Raw genomic sequence first — 15,524 nt, 5'->3', positions numbered from 1 at the left:
CATTTGAATGCTAACAAGTTTTCTTTTCAATTATTACAGCGTATACATCTTCCAAATTTTAAGCGAATATCCACATTTATTTTTTCTCTTTCACTCACCTTAAGATAAGCGTTATGGCGCAGAACCGCACTGCGTCATAAACTGCAGATTCATATGCAAGATACACGTGCGATTGTCATTAATATTTTTAGGAATCATAACAGAAAAAGTACCAATACGTGACAGTCGCCGAGCTCAAACGATCGAGATATAGGGATTCGCCGGAAGCGGAATATTACGCCAACGAAATGCACCGTGGATAAAAAGTGCTCACAAGTATATCGTGCGATTCGTATGAACGATATATCCTTGTGGGACCTTCGATGATAAAATATTTCATTTCATCGGTTTTACGTAACGATAATTTAAAAATATCAAAATGTATTATTCTTATAAAAAAATATGATGCGCATATGTAAAAATGTCAATGTTATAGATTGCGAGCAAAGCAAATTTATTTCAATTACCTTATTCGTAGAATTTTATTTATTACATATTTTTAGAAAATTAATAAAAATATATGATTGTACTTTGGCTCCTCCCGTAAATTCCACAAAACACGCGAAACAAAATTTCTTTTTTTCTTTCTTTAATTTGAATTGCATCGATAACAAGACTTCTCTAAACGATATATGAACGCGCCTAGATATACTCACTATTCGAAAAAAATAAATCATAAACTGCAGACATGGAGAAAAAAAAAAAAAAAATGAAAAATTATGCTGTCACGTATGATATCGGTGGTGCAATACTACGTTATTGATTAAGTTACATATCATCGACGAATGTGTGTGTAACCGAAAACCCTCGTGGGCAAAAATTGAAGAAAATCGTCAAATGTCAAGGTTATTTATATCAAAAGTGATATAATAATGTTTTTTTGACTACGTTAATAATACTTGTTGGCACATTTATTGACGTATAAAAATGGTGGATGAAAATTAAATTTATTTTTATGTGTAACTAAAATTGATCGCTCATACATGACACTTTTATACCGACAATGGCATACCTGGCTTTCTCCGCATCGATTATGATGCAAGGTGCAGCATTTAGCGCAGTTTATCTCGCGACCGTTTGTCGAGAACATCAGTCTTAAGTGCCTCTTTGTAAAATCACTTTATCCGCCGTCTCGTGCGCATTGATGGACCGCGCGTAATCGAGCGGAAACGCGAAAAGAGGATCGTGACAATTTGTGATATCGTACAGCTGCCGTTTATTTACGGAACGTAGAAGCAAGCCCCGGTGCGGAAATGAAGATGACGGAAGTACAACGCAAGGTGCATCTCCGTCGTCGGAGTCGAAAAGCTTTTTCTCAAAATGAATATTGAAAGCATCGTGAAAGGCGAAAGCAAAAGCAAGAGAGAAATGATAAAACGCGAGAAAAAAGGAGAATTAATAAACTTTTTTTCCTTGATGAAGATGTGTCTTCATTGATTGTTTTTGATTGCAAAATATTATTGAAATATAGAAGAAAAGTTAAATAGAGCTTGATTGGAATTAATTATTAATTTTTTTTTAATTTTATAAAAAAATATACGAAAATATATGATTTTAATAATGTATTAATCACGCGAGTAAAAATTTTCAAATATGACGCATAATATGAGAAAAAAAAATTATAAATTTATATATAATAAATTTATATATAATATTATACATACATATTATATTTTGATTTTCTTATTATTTATTTTCATTAAAGCTAAACTTTTCCTGTTTGTAATAAGATATATTTACTTGATTTTTTTAATTAGTTCCTACAAAAATATTAAATTGACCATACAAACTTTATACATGATCGACATAATTACATATAAAATCATAAATTTCTTCTACGCAGTTTGTGCTGATTGGGATTTCTTCGCGCTGACAGATTTATTGCTACAGTTTCTTAAAGCCAAGCTATTTAATATTAAATATCAAAAGTGAAAAAGTTAGAAAGAAGAAAGAAGTACAATTTATCAACAAAAGATATATTGCAAAAGTAAAAAAATTAAACTTGAAAAATTTTTTGAACGTTTGCTGGGAACAAGTGAATAACGCGAGACCGAATGTTATTGATTAGAAGCTACAACACGTCGTTCGCTGTGTCGCGGAAAGTTCTCTAATACCATTTCTTCTGCGAGCAAACTCGTCTGAATTGATTTCTCCGCCGTAATTTTTTTCCCCTTCGCGAACGAATTGCCGATTGTAGGATGAATCGATGGTAATCCCACGAGATGGAAATGCGGCAAGACAAGGTTTTCGCCCTGGGCTCACCTTCCTATTAACCTCATTGCATCTCCCTCCCCTCCCTTCAACCCCGTGATTTCAGCGAAAGAGCACCCCTTTCGACGAAGTGCCTTCGTCACGTGTTATCCGGCGCAAATCCCTGACGCGAATGTCGACAAAGCCTTTCGCCGCTTTTTCCACCTCAAACCAGCACACACAACGTGTATTCTCCGCGCATCTCCACGTAATCAACATCGGCATTTTGCGCACCCCCCACATAACCGTTCGCGTTATAATCCAATCTCATCGCGGAGTAAGGCTCTTTCGCGATTATTATCTTTTGCGGTTATTATCGCGAAAATTAGTTTGAAAGAATGCGAATGTGCTTGAATTCGCTCTGTTCCAACTTGCTTTTTTTACGCATCCGCCTCGACAAACGTCGGTTTTGCACGTTTAGATAGAGAGATTACTCCAAGTAATCTAATTATTTTTATCCTCGTTCCATTGCGGTTCGAGTTTAGAAGATGTGCACTTCAAGGAAACTTAGAATACGCGCAAACATCATAATATTTGACTGCGTGTAAGATAAATTGAAGTTGCTCGCGGGAATAGCTAGTACAAACCACCACCCCTACTAATCTCGGGAAATGTTATATTAATTTATATTAAATTCATGTTAACTAAAATTCATGTTAACTTCGCTTAATATAATTATAAGAATTAAATGTCTCTAAAATAGCTGTCTCGAGTATGAGTTAATTATGAGAAAATATTTTTAGAGATATGATATTGGATTTTTTATCGCAGAACAAGTTCATATATAATTCACAGAGAGCAAAGTCTGCATTTATAAAACGACCGTACGTCAAATTCAATTTTATACAGCAGAAATAATAAGTATAAATTATCTCTAAAAATATCAATTACAGTTTTTACAGAAAATATGTTAAAATTGATAAAAGTATATTAAAGTAGTCTCTAAAAATATCAATTGTAATTTTTATAAAAAATGTATTAAAATGCTAAGTATACTTAATTTATCGTTATTACTATCATTAGCTGGTATTTTTATTTCGATTCGATTCAAGAGACAGAGAGATTCTTCCCATTATTTCATTCCTGTCGACATAAATGGTTCGATTATCGTTCTCGTCAATTTCTTCACGAGAGAGAGAGAGAGAGAGAGAGAGAGAGAGAGAGAGAGAGCAGCGGCTGTTTATCTTTATTCGAAAAAGACATCGGAGTAATGCGATAACCATTTAACGTTAACGTGGCGTCACAACGCGAGTAGTTTACTCCGCAGGCTATATTTGGGCTAAATTATTTTAGTAACAAAATCGATAGTGGCTATTAAAGATACATATACACGGGTCGACCCTTCGGAATGATCCTCGGCATCTCGGTTTTCTCGTGATCGTCGACGAGGCTGCCCACGACGAGACGCGATCGCGTTACATTCTTCGAGTGGAAAAGATCGTCGAGTGGGTGGTTAAGATAAGGGTCGACTCCCTTCCTCTCATCGCAAGAACTCCCTTCTTCCTTTTTTTTTCTCGTCCAGGAATCAAGCAAAAAGAAATTACAGCGAGGAGGGCGCAGCGTCCCACGTGGGAGATAGTGAAATATTTAATAAGCCTAGTTCTCGCGAGAGTAAACCCTTTTACTTGGCTTATTAGCCCGTAAGTAGACACGGCGTGAAAAACGACGTCGTTGACTGTCTGTGCTGACAAATTTAAGCGCTCCCGCAATTTATTATTGAGAATATATTAATATAATTGAAAAGAATTTCTGACTATAAATATATATAATGAGATTTCCCAACAATGTTACTGAGCAATTAAAAATAATGTGACAGAAGAAATAAAAATCGCTGTAATATACAAAGTGCCTTCTTAATCGCTTACATATGTCCAGATCGTTTTTCGATATTAAAGATCGAGTGTGATTGATCGTTTACGTCATCATCGTTTGCCAGGTGGTGATCTAGTTTCACGGTCATCGGCGAAAATACTCGGCTAAAGAAGTGAAAACTCTGTTTGCTGAATCGTTTCTTTTCGTGATATTTAAGCAAAAAGTTAATTTAACGTTAGTTAAATTAAGGCAATAAATTATGGCGAATCGAGGCGAATCGCTACGAAAAAAGTGCGCTTAATTTGTGAAATGACACGGAAGATAACAAAGTGAGAAGTGCGTAAAAAACGTGGGGCTTATACGACAAGACAATTCGTTAAATAGAACGACTTATTTGAACTTTGTTATCGCCAACGGGCTTTTTATTTCGGGCTTATTTTTCTCTTTTATCTTTGTGTCGGTTCTTTTCATTTAACGAGAATCTCTTTATCGCTTTTTCCAGCCGAACGCCAGCCATGCCAATCGGAATCGTTATTCGATTTATTTTCGTCGACGTACAAGTTATGCGAATATCAACGAAACTTTACATTGAATTTTTCGCGCGATTTGTTTTGCAGCCTAGATTAAAAATTGTAGCTCTGTTTTCGCATTCCGTTAATATCCGGTTTTTTTTTTTCCGGAAAAATAAAACGCCCTGCACTTCCGTCGCGCAATCGTCGAATTACCGAACTCGGCGGAAATCAAATGCAGAATTGCATTTCTTGCGGAGAAAAACGAAGAACGAACTTATCGAGTTTCCTGTATACACATCGGGCTAAAGTAATACGGAAATAACCAGATTAACGCACAATTAGATAATTATTAAAATGTCAAATTTATTTTAATTTTTAATAAATATAGTTTCTTAAAATATATATATATATATATATATTTTATGGACTGAAAATTCTTTCATAGAGATTCAAGACACTTATATCTGTGAATTTTAATTTCATTTTGCTTTCTTTTTCTGCATTGTTTTTCTCCACAAATGTTTATAAGCATATTTTTATAGTCCATGTCGAGTGGTAGCATAGAATAAGAATTACTCAGCAGAGTTTCCAAGCTTCGCAAAAAGCTTTTCTTTGCCGTTTCATCTTTGCTCATTATCATTTCATTCATTGTTTATCATCTCCGTGCGCGCGAAAAATTTAATTTTTTCCTTTTTAATTCTAGACTTTATAACGCGAATGTATTTAAATATAGAACTCACGCTTCCATGAAACATACCAGCATCATTTCGAATGAATATTTCATTCAGAATAATAGCATGCCGGATAATAATAAAACGATATGTCAATTTTCATCAATGGTAGTTTTTAATCGCTCGTGTAAAAACACGCGAAATGCAATATACCATAGCATGGATAGTTTTGTAATTTCGGAAACGATAAAATTCCAAGGAGCTAAATCGAGCATCGTCATGGTAACCGATCACGTAAATTAGGTGATAATTGCCACGTGCATACTTGCACGTATTTCCGGAGCGCCGCAAACGTATTTCGTTCGCGTGCATGCACACGTAGGTGTGTAAAATGCATCCTCGATGGACGCCGCAATAAACGCAGGCAACGCTGGAACGAAAACGCGAGAACAAAGGACTGAATGAAACGATTTCGCGAAAAGACTTGTGCCATTTCGACGACGGAAACGTTCGTTTAGTCGTTTGTTCCGTTCGCTTTTAGTACTTTTTCAAGCTTGAAAAAGGACAATGCATGACTATACGAAGAGACAAATCTTATTTCGCAGAGAGAACGTGCGTCGTGCGAGTTGTCAATCCCACGAGATGCATCTCTCGCGTCAAAATGCGAACGCGTATTATTAATTACCTCGAAAAAAATTTTAAATGTTTAATATAAATTAATGATCTAATGTTCAATTCATTAACGTTGATTTTAATTAATCCTCCATAATTAATCCTTTAACTGTTCCTTTCTAAAAACACGATTGAAAAGAGAGGAATAAATTGAAGTGTAATTACGTGTCGTTGATCATCTTAACATAATTATAAAACTCACTTTTTTTTGCCATGGATTTTATCAAGAAGCCTCTTGAACTCGTGTAAAACATTCCATGAGATCGCTTTTTTGCAGGTCATTTTTGGAGAACTACTTTAGTCCACAAACGTGAACTTTTGACCGCATTTGTGATTCGCGTACGTTTAATTAGATTACACGAGAAACTCGAAGAAACTTCGATATAATTCTGTCTAAAGTACGTCATATACCTTCCGCGACGTCAACGTGATTTTTGACTTATATTTTCAATGAAATCAAGAACTATCTATGTACCTATCTATCCACGGAAGTCGAAATAAAGATTCGAAATAAAAAAAATTTCGTCATAAAACGTGACAAGATAAACTCAACGCTCTGATAAAAAAAAAAAATAATAAATTGTCCGAGACCGAAGTGATTATCTCTCTCTTTTCGATGCACGATGTACTTTTCTATTTATTTATATCCTTCGCATCTCTTTTCCGCGAAAATCCAAATGATTAATTTACTGTGTATTTTATTATATTTGTCCTGGTTGCCGCATCAGCTAAAATAAATACACATTTCTATTTTATGTAAATGAATTGTGAATATAAATAATATTGCAGAGATACCAAATAATGAACAATTTTACTGATTGAATGTATAGCAGAAAAGCGTTCTTTTTTTAATCAAAATATTCTTTATTTTAAAAGAATTTGCGATTGCCAATATTAGTTTTCTAACCAAGAAGAAAAAAAGAAAAAAAAAAGAAAAAGAAAAAAAAAAGACAAATTTATTTGAAAAGAGTCATGCTTTGGTACTATTAGAAATAACTTTACAGTAATATGCAAACGCTGGACGTGCATAATCTACATAAACCGCAATGGATGCGGCACTAAATCCTCATTCCCGTAAATTACATGCTTTTTTTTTCCTCTTTGCTTCCCCATATGTTTACCTTATTGCTTTCTTTCAGCAGATTTTCATCAATTTTCAATTAACGTAATGAGAAAGGATTATATCGCGACAAAATGTCATGTTGTTATTAAATAATGTCGCAACCGCATCAAGAAGTCATGATAAATAAAATATTTTTAAGTAATAAAAATATAAAAATGCGGTTTACTTAAATTTTTAAGAATTTAAATAAAAAAAAAAAAATTATTGTACAAATAATTAAGACGAAAATTAGTAAAAATTTTGAAAGACTAACATAGAAAAAAGATTTCAAAATTTGTACAATTCTAGAATATATCCTTTCATTCCTTGTAAAAAAAAAAAAAAAAAAAATTAAATTTCCCCTCTTGCTACATCTCATCGAGAACATTTTGACCCCATCCATTTAACGTAAATACATTTTTTTTAATTAAAATTAAAATAATGTTTTACGTACATCAACATTATTATGCTCATCAATCTTGGTAAATGTTATCATTTTTCAACAGCTTTTCGTATTTTAAGATATTTAAATATATTCGCAAATATAATATCGAAATTTATGCCGGTTTCAAGTCTCAGAAAAATCGATAGCAGAGATATTTGAAAGTTTGAGATCGCAAACGCGCGTTCAACACAAGATGAATGCGTTATTCACGTTCTTGAGGGACGCTTGAAAACTTTAAGCGTGGGGACGATCCCGACATGCGCCTAAAATATCACCGTTCTAAAAGCGTGTATTTTGCGTTATGTTAATTGGTACGAGCGTTATGCGACTCGCCGACGAGAATTATGAGCTAGATAAAAGCGACTTTCGATCTAATTACGAATTAATCACCAAGTTGCCAGAAAACGTCACGCTATTGTACTCGATCGAATCGAAGCACGCGATCGAATTCAGTCGTAATAATAAATGACCGAACAGATTCAAGTTGAAGAATCACATGTTAGCGATTCCACGTTCAAGTAGCTTTTTGTCGCACGCGAAACAATAATTATAATTTATTAGAAATTTTGCACACAATGAGTCAGATAAGAGACTGCAGGGACGTTTGGTACGATCTGTAACTAGCTTTAATATAACGATAAGGAACGATATAGTACCGAAGTTGACAAAAATTTCTAAATAGAGCTTTTCAAGTTACAGTAGTTATTAATTTAGAAACGCAACGCCAAATACATAAAAATAAAAAAAAATTAAGATTTTTTAAAATTAATATTACTATCACAAGAAACATTAAATTATTGTACGGGATCACGTTTCAAAGATTTCGATAAGGGGAGAGGTCTGTAATGTCCAAGATGGACCGGTGCAAGTACTATAATTACGACGCAATCTCGTAATAGGAAATCCGATCGCTGTGGCCCGTGATCAGGTTTCCTCTGCGTAAAATCGCAACTCTGTGTCTACAGATTTCAAGGAAACAAAGAGAGCCAAAAAGGAGATAAAAGTCGAATGAAATGAAACGACCATCAGTCGACATTGAGATAACGGCTCTCTTTATAAAAGGAACAATGTGAAATTACTCTCTTCTTAAAACACTCAGCAAAGGATTTTTATATAATATTAAAATATAAAAAAGAGAGAATTTATATAATAAATTCATAAAATAAATTATTTGATAAAAAATATATAAATTGATTGATATATCTAAATTATTAATTTGTGGAAATTTTATATTTTAGGCAGATTAAAAAAAATTAATAAATTTAAAGAACTTATATCATGAGATATTTATCAATCAAAATCAAAATCATAAAAATATAAATCCTATAATATATTTATGAATTCTACGACGAACATTTTTATTTCTATGTTTAAACATGGGTTTAATCTTTATCTCACGATGATTATATCCGCGGGACGAATCGATGCATCTTTCTCGAGGGTGAATTCTTACGAGGTCGAAAACGGAAGTTACGTGAATGATGCTCGGCAACAAAGAGTACGCGAGGTAAAAGAATAAAAAAAGCAAATCAATATTTCCTCTGAAGTACACACTTCGACTCTCGACTCGTCTTGTCGATGTTAATCTCGCAACCAAGTCCCGACGAAGCTCTAATGACGCGAACAGAAAACATCAGCCAAGCCAGCCGACACGCCGTACGCTTAATTGCCGCTCTCGACGAAACGTGATGAAAATTAGAAAGGATTTAATTGTATGAGTTATCATTTTTCAAGCGGAGCCGAGCGAGCTTTTGACAAATAGAGTCTTTTCACGCAAGCCGCTTTTCGCGACACCTCGTCGCCCGAAAGCTCTCATTTATTTTCATGTAAAAATATAATGTAACATAGTTATAGATATAAACGCGTTGTTGAAAAGTAACTCGTGCAAAACAGATTTTTATTTGCACACATGAGAGATGTATTTTAACTCAGCCGAGATCCGCGAAACTTCAAAGAGAACCGCTACTGATAACACGCGAATGACGTGAAACGCTGAAAACGTGATGACGTGTGTTAATAAAGAAAACCGATGGAAGATTTATCACAACTAAATGCAAAGATGATAACGTAAAATATTCAGATAAAACCAAGCTTTCATCAACTAATAAAAAAAAATGCTTTTCTTTTGGATGCGACAACAGAAATTCTCTTAGATGATTTTAAATTATTAGAAAAACAACAACTAAAAATTATGGTAAAAGCGCACGAGAAATAAGTAAAATTCTTCGATAACGAATTTAATGCGACATTGTTACGAGTAGAAAATAGATTTAAAACGAGCATACAGAAATAAGAAATTATGAAAAAGATGGAAAATGGAAATATATCTTCAAATATGAACAAGACCTAGAGGAAATTTTTTTTAATTTAGATATATCAATCAATTTATATATTTTTTATCAAATCATTTATTTTATGAATTTATTATATAAATTCTCTCTTTTTTATATTTTAATATTATATAAAAATCCTTTGCCGAGTGTTTTAAGAAGAAAAAAAATATTTTACTTGAAAACTATAAAGATGATGAAGATACAAATGGAAAAAAAAGAAATTAAAGCCCTTATTTACAATGTCAACTAATCCTAGATGGATCGTATGCAAATTTCTGTCTTGACATAAAAGTTTAAAAATAGGACGTTGCATCAAGAGAACTACATACAAGACTTTTTTCTTACGTCAGAAAATATAATCTGATCGTATCATGATTCCATAAATTTTACTATTTCCGACTTTCGCAATACATCGAATGGTATACTAAAGTTGCATATATAACTCGAAAAATGTCATGCAATAGGACGTGAAAGAGATGTGATTTTTCGTCTCAAAAGTTGAGTTTTATCCGTCGACATGCATGTGTCGACTATTCTACCACGAAGACGGCAACATGTCCGCTTGCATCAGATTCATCGATAACCTTGATGGATCACTCGCTATAAAAATGCCAGCGTCGAAAGCGTGTTTTGTTGCGAAGCAGACCTGCACCGTCGCGATAAGAAAGCGTTATAAAAAAATTGACAAACGTTTTACAAAACTATGACGCCCTTTAATTGATCAGAAAAATAAAATTGTATATATATAACAAATTACTTTATTATTTTCCTATGTAATATAATGTTGTTATATTCAATTTTTTTATGGCAATAATAAAATTATTAGAGAGTTAAAAAAGAATTAACAAGCCTTATCGTATAATTAATATTTATTTCAACAAAATTTTTTCAAGGTGATTTTTTGAAAAATCTTTTAATAAAGTCTTGCCAGATTAATTGCACGATTTATGAAAATTTTCACATGTGACGGATGAGAATCTTTCACCATCCTTTCACAAGTTTAATTTATTACGTTATTACGTTGCTTAATCGTGCGAATGCAATTCTTTCGACGGATGCTTGATAAAAGCAAGTACACGCGTTTTTAAGTGAACCGGAAACAATCGGTTGGAAAATATTTCTAAACGTGTATTGCCAGCAAATATAAATTTCCGCGTCGCGATCTATCACATCGCAACAAAGACAAATCGACACCGACATTTCTTGTAGTAATTATATCACTCACCATAACACGGGATGCTCTTCATAATAATTTCGATCTTCACGTAGGTCCTTTCCAGTCAAAGATTGACGATTGACTAAAAGTCTTTAAGACTTTTCACGTACGTGACCTATACAAACAATACGCGTCAAGTACATAAACAATGTTTACATTCCATACTTGGCTGAGTTTGTTATTGTATTGGTGCGAGGAGCCTGTTTTATATCTCGATAAGAAATTCAGCTTTATTGAGCGAATTATTCAATAATGAAAATATACACGTATATGTGGTGTTTAGCATTTTCATAACATATACATGGTAGAGACTTAAACAATTCGGGCAGATTTTAAAATTTTATAGGAAATTTAATTCTGAACAAAAAGTTTCCCATAAACATGCGTCAAAAAATGTTTCCTTAAAAAGTTAGCGCCAAAAAATCTCTGGAAATCTCACAGTTATTTTATCAACAAATATCAGGAAAAATATTTTTTAATAAAAAGTATCAAAAACAAATTGATAAAAAAAAATTTGTCGAAATGGACTGCAATGAGCAATGTATTGAACTACAAAAGGAAACAATAGCTAATATCAAGAAATTTCAACTCAATTAAAGGCAAGAGAATTTTCATGATGGAAAAGGATGGGAAAGAAATATTTCATAAGACATTTTTTTCACTCATCATTTTGGCAGAGCATCAAATTACTTACGTTGATTTTAAGAATGTGAAAGGAGATATATACATATAATGAAATTTAGCTTTGAAAAGACGATATATTTAAAAAGATATTAAATCTTTTCTTCAAATATTTATGTTTCGATATCAGAATTATTATACTGTTGTTGTTCAATATTTTTTCTTTGATTCGTCACACATATTTAAAAAAATGGAAAACCTTCGCGTCTCGAAAAAAAGGAGTTGTAAAAATGAGTACGGAATGCATCAACGCGGAAGAGCGAATATCTCTCAGTAGTAACTACGCGAATATATACGGCGCGAATATATGAGCTGCGCTCAGGCTCGAGTAGTAGAAGCCTGAATACGAAGCGAATACGTAAGTTATAGTATGTTCTTCTCTCGCCTTCCTTTTCGCGTTTACTTTCTGGTCTTTCGATAGTCTTTCGTGAAAGTTTCATCGATGAATACTTAAATTTTCACGAGCTATGAATTGAATGAAATAAGGTATTTTTTAATTTAATTAATACCAATTCTGTTGCTACATTAAATGTACGAAAAAAAAATAATATAAAGGATTTAATTTTGTGTATATGAAAATTTTTTAATACATTAACAATATTATATTGTATATTTATTTAAATATTAATCTTTATTTTTTATATAAATTAGTATACTTATTATTTATTTATTATTCACAAATTTTTGTATGCGATTCCTCATTCGTGTCACGATTGAAAATGATAGAGATAAATGTGCGAAAATTTCTGGTCACGATTGTAAAATACTGTCACGACAGATGGAAAAGACGATGGAGTAAAAAAGGAGAGAAAATCGGGACCCGTCATCCCGCGGCAAACACAAATCGGAAAATTCAATTGGCGTTTGAAGTCGGGAGAATTTTATCGCACGGACAGAAACGGGATATATGACCGAGTAAGATCGCCGTTAAACTGGCGATTTCACTATCGACAAATAAAATTGCACCTACTGAGAAATTTAGAGCTATTTATATGTTAATTTATTGCCCTAATTCAGATTTTGTCGTTCGAACAGTTTAGCAAAAATTCACGTTCAAAAGAGAAGAAGGCTAGCTTAATTAAGCCAATTAATCATCATGTAAACGAAATAAAAGGCAATGCACATTAATTTATATTTTTTTTTATAAAGTTGAACAAATGCAACGCAAATGTCTTAAAAAAAAAATCTGTAATTTTGATCGTAAAAAAATATTCGTAATAAAGCAAATCAAATTTTTTTCTATTGTAATGACAGAATTGAATACGTATACATGAGCTAAGACGAGTAGATTATGAATGTCATAGAGCGAAGATTGAGAATGAGACCGCTAAGAAGAGAGCTTTAATGCCAGATTAGTGGCTATAAGCCACAGATCGGAAGATAGGAAGGAAAAAGGAACACGATAAAAAAAAAAAAGAATGTCTAATACTGGATTAGAGCGAAGTCGAGAGAGACGAGAATTAACTATCCAACAAAGAGTCGACGAGCGATGCGACATATATATTTCTGTAAATCCGCATAAATGTGTGGAATTGGATTTGCAGGAATTCAATCCGTCATGAATTTCAAAGAATAAAAAACGAAATAATCGGCTTTTTATCGCAGTACAAATTGAATGAGACAGATCAAGATAAACACTCAAGATAAATTATTATTAAACTCTTAAAGAATAAAAACAGCCGAAAAAAAAGGAAAACGAAGACAGAAGAGACCTATCATAGACGGACAGGAAATATGAAAAACGCGATGATAGAGATAAGAATTTAATCTTGACGATAGATGCGATTAATTCAATAATATTGCGAATATTATAAGATATCAGGGTTCACCCATGAATAATAGATAAATTAAAATTGCATTTTTCTCTCTATTATAAGCGATTGAATTTCCCGATAATATGATTAAATTTGATCAATTTAAATTACAAATTAAAGTGAAACAGCGAAAAATAATTCTACTAAAGTCTGCGCGGACATACGATACGACGCGCAAACATGCCGAAGCGCATATTGCAGCAACACGTGCGGTACATTCGCGATAGCGAGGGAATAGTGAATAATAACGTTGACGGACTGACAAAGTCACGCACACATGCGTGTAGGGAATCGCGGAAACGTTCATCGATTGTGGGAGATTCGTGTGGATATTCAACATCGACATCAAACAAAGGCCGAAAGGCCAAAACTAAATTGAATTTGATACGCAAAAGAAAGTGTGCTTGCGTATAAAAATTCTAAAATAAAAAACGTCATTCGCGCCAATCGATTTAGTCTCAAAACAAGTTATTTTAAACAACCATGATAGTGACAAACGAATTCCGATCATCAACGAGAAGCGAAATGTATAAGATGCCGCACCATATAATATGATATAATCCTTTTATAGTAATATAATTATCGACACGTGGTGCAGGAACTTTTTCGCGTATAGGAAGCAATAAGGACAAAGAGTGTTTTGTTCCCGATAAATATCTCAGCGAAGGTTCAGCTACCGATTGACACCATCTTTATTTTTAGATCCCTAGCCCTAACATCCTCCTGTTACACGATCCAATAAACACAATGTGAAATGGAGGAGAATTAGCGACGACGACCCTCGCTTTCTTTTTCACCGCCGTGACGGTCAAGTATTTAAGAGGACGGCGGCTTTGCGGCGACGAAAATCGATGATCGGTCTCGGAATTAGTAGAGACAATAATGCGATGACGAAAGATTTATTCCGGTCGTCAAAAATCGAAATTTGCCCATCACATTAGTCAAATATTTAAAAAAGCTTGTGACAATATTTATTACCCGGAACCCTCGTCCGCATGAATAACGTCCACAAAAAACTTGTTATCGGAATGTTTTAACGGACACACCCACAGGATCGGAGTGCCTTTCATCTCTTTAGCAAGTGATATCTTAAAAGTGATATCTTATTGCGTGCCCGACTACCTTTTGCTTGTCATAAGATCCGATGTATAGTAAAGAAAATGATAAAATCACCAAAAAAAAAAACTTTTTCTATTGAAAATTTGTGGATCTGCTAATTATATATTTATAGTGTGCTGATGTTATCTTGCAAATGATAAAAATACAGTTGAGCCATTAATATTAAAAGCCAATTGCATTTAAAAAAAATAAAAATCATATAATTTGGTGAATATTAAAAAAGTAAAGTGAAAACTGCATATCCAAACCTGCCTTTCGCTCTTTAACAAAATTTCATTTATATGTATATTTAATATACATAAAAATATATATCTTTTAAATTTCAATTTTTAAAGAAATTAAAATTAATTTTAAATTTTCAAAATTCACTCCTTATTTTTAAATGCCTGAAAATATTAAACAAATTATATATAATTTTTTATTTTGCATGACATAAATTCGTAAGTTCATTTTTCGTCGTCGATTCAAGAATTGAACGAAATATCGCGATAAGGGATAAGACGTTAAAGGCATTAATGCGTTAACTGTGCGGTATATATGTAGTAGCAATATATGTGATTACGCGATTAACAGTCGAGGTCAAACTACTATAATTACTGTAATTTGCCAAAACCGTGTGACATTAAATTTCTCTCGCATCCTCGGGCGAACAGGAAAACTTCGTGGTAAAGGGCCCCGTTTTGTCAAAGGGACTACTCATTGAGTTTGCAGAGTTTCGTAGATGTGTTGCGATGCACGACGATGCAACACACACAGGACTCATAGTCATGTACGGACTTCTCGTCTTATGAAACCCGACTATCGGGTTATTATCGGGACACCTTGTACGGTGGCTTGTACCTTTTGCGCGGCTCTTTG

At 33.3% G+C, this 15,524-nt stretch overlaps 2 protein-coding genes across 8 annotated transcripts in view; one reads left to right on the top strand and one right to left on the bottom strand.

Annotated features, from left to right (window-relative positions):
- Nucleotides 1–15,524, bottom strand: part of LOC126853104 (uncharacterized) — a 137,966-nt gene that overhangs the window by 62,628 nt on the left and 59,814 nt on the right. For 3 of the 4 annotated variants that reach the window (XM_050598565.1, XM_050598560.1, XM_050598559.1), the window contains exon 2: nt 11,062–11,167. The exons of the other annotated variant lie outside the window; for it this stretch is intronic. In XM_050598565.1, the coding sequence (XP_050454522.1) occupies nt 11,062–11,064 (3 nt within the window). In that variant the 5' untranslated portion in view covers nt 11,065–11,167. The remainder of the gene's footprint in view (nt 1–11,061; nt 11,168–15,524) is intronic. 4 annotated transcript variants of the gene reach the window in all.
- Nucleotides 1–15,524, top strand: part of LOC126853090 (adenylate cyclase type 5) — an 85,905-nt gene that overhangs the window by 46,927 nt on the left and 23,454 nt on the right. The window lies entirely within an intron of this gene.

The sequence above is a fragment of the Cataglyphis hispanica genome, chromosome 11 (genome assembly GCF_021464435.1).
Source record: "Cataglyphis hispanica isolate Lineage 1 chromosome 11, ULB_Chis1_1.0, whole genome shotgun sequence".
Classification (NCBI taxonomy): domain Eukaryota; kingdom Metazoa; phylum Arthropoda; class Insecta; order Hymenoptera; family Formicidae; genus Cataglyphis; species Cataglyphis hispanica.
Note: the sequence above shows the minus strand (reverse complement) of the source record. Positions and strands in the feature narration are given on the sequence as shown.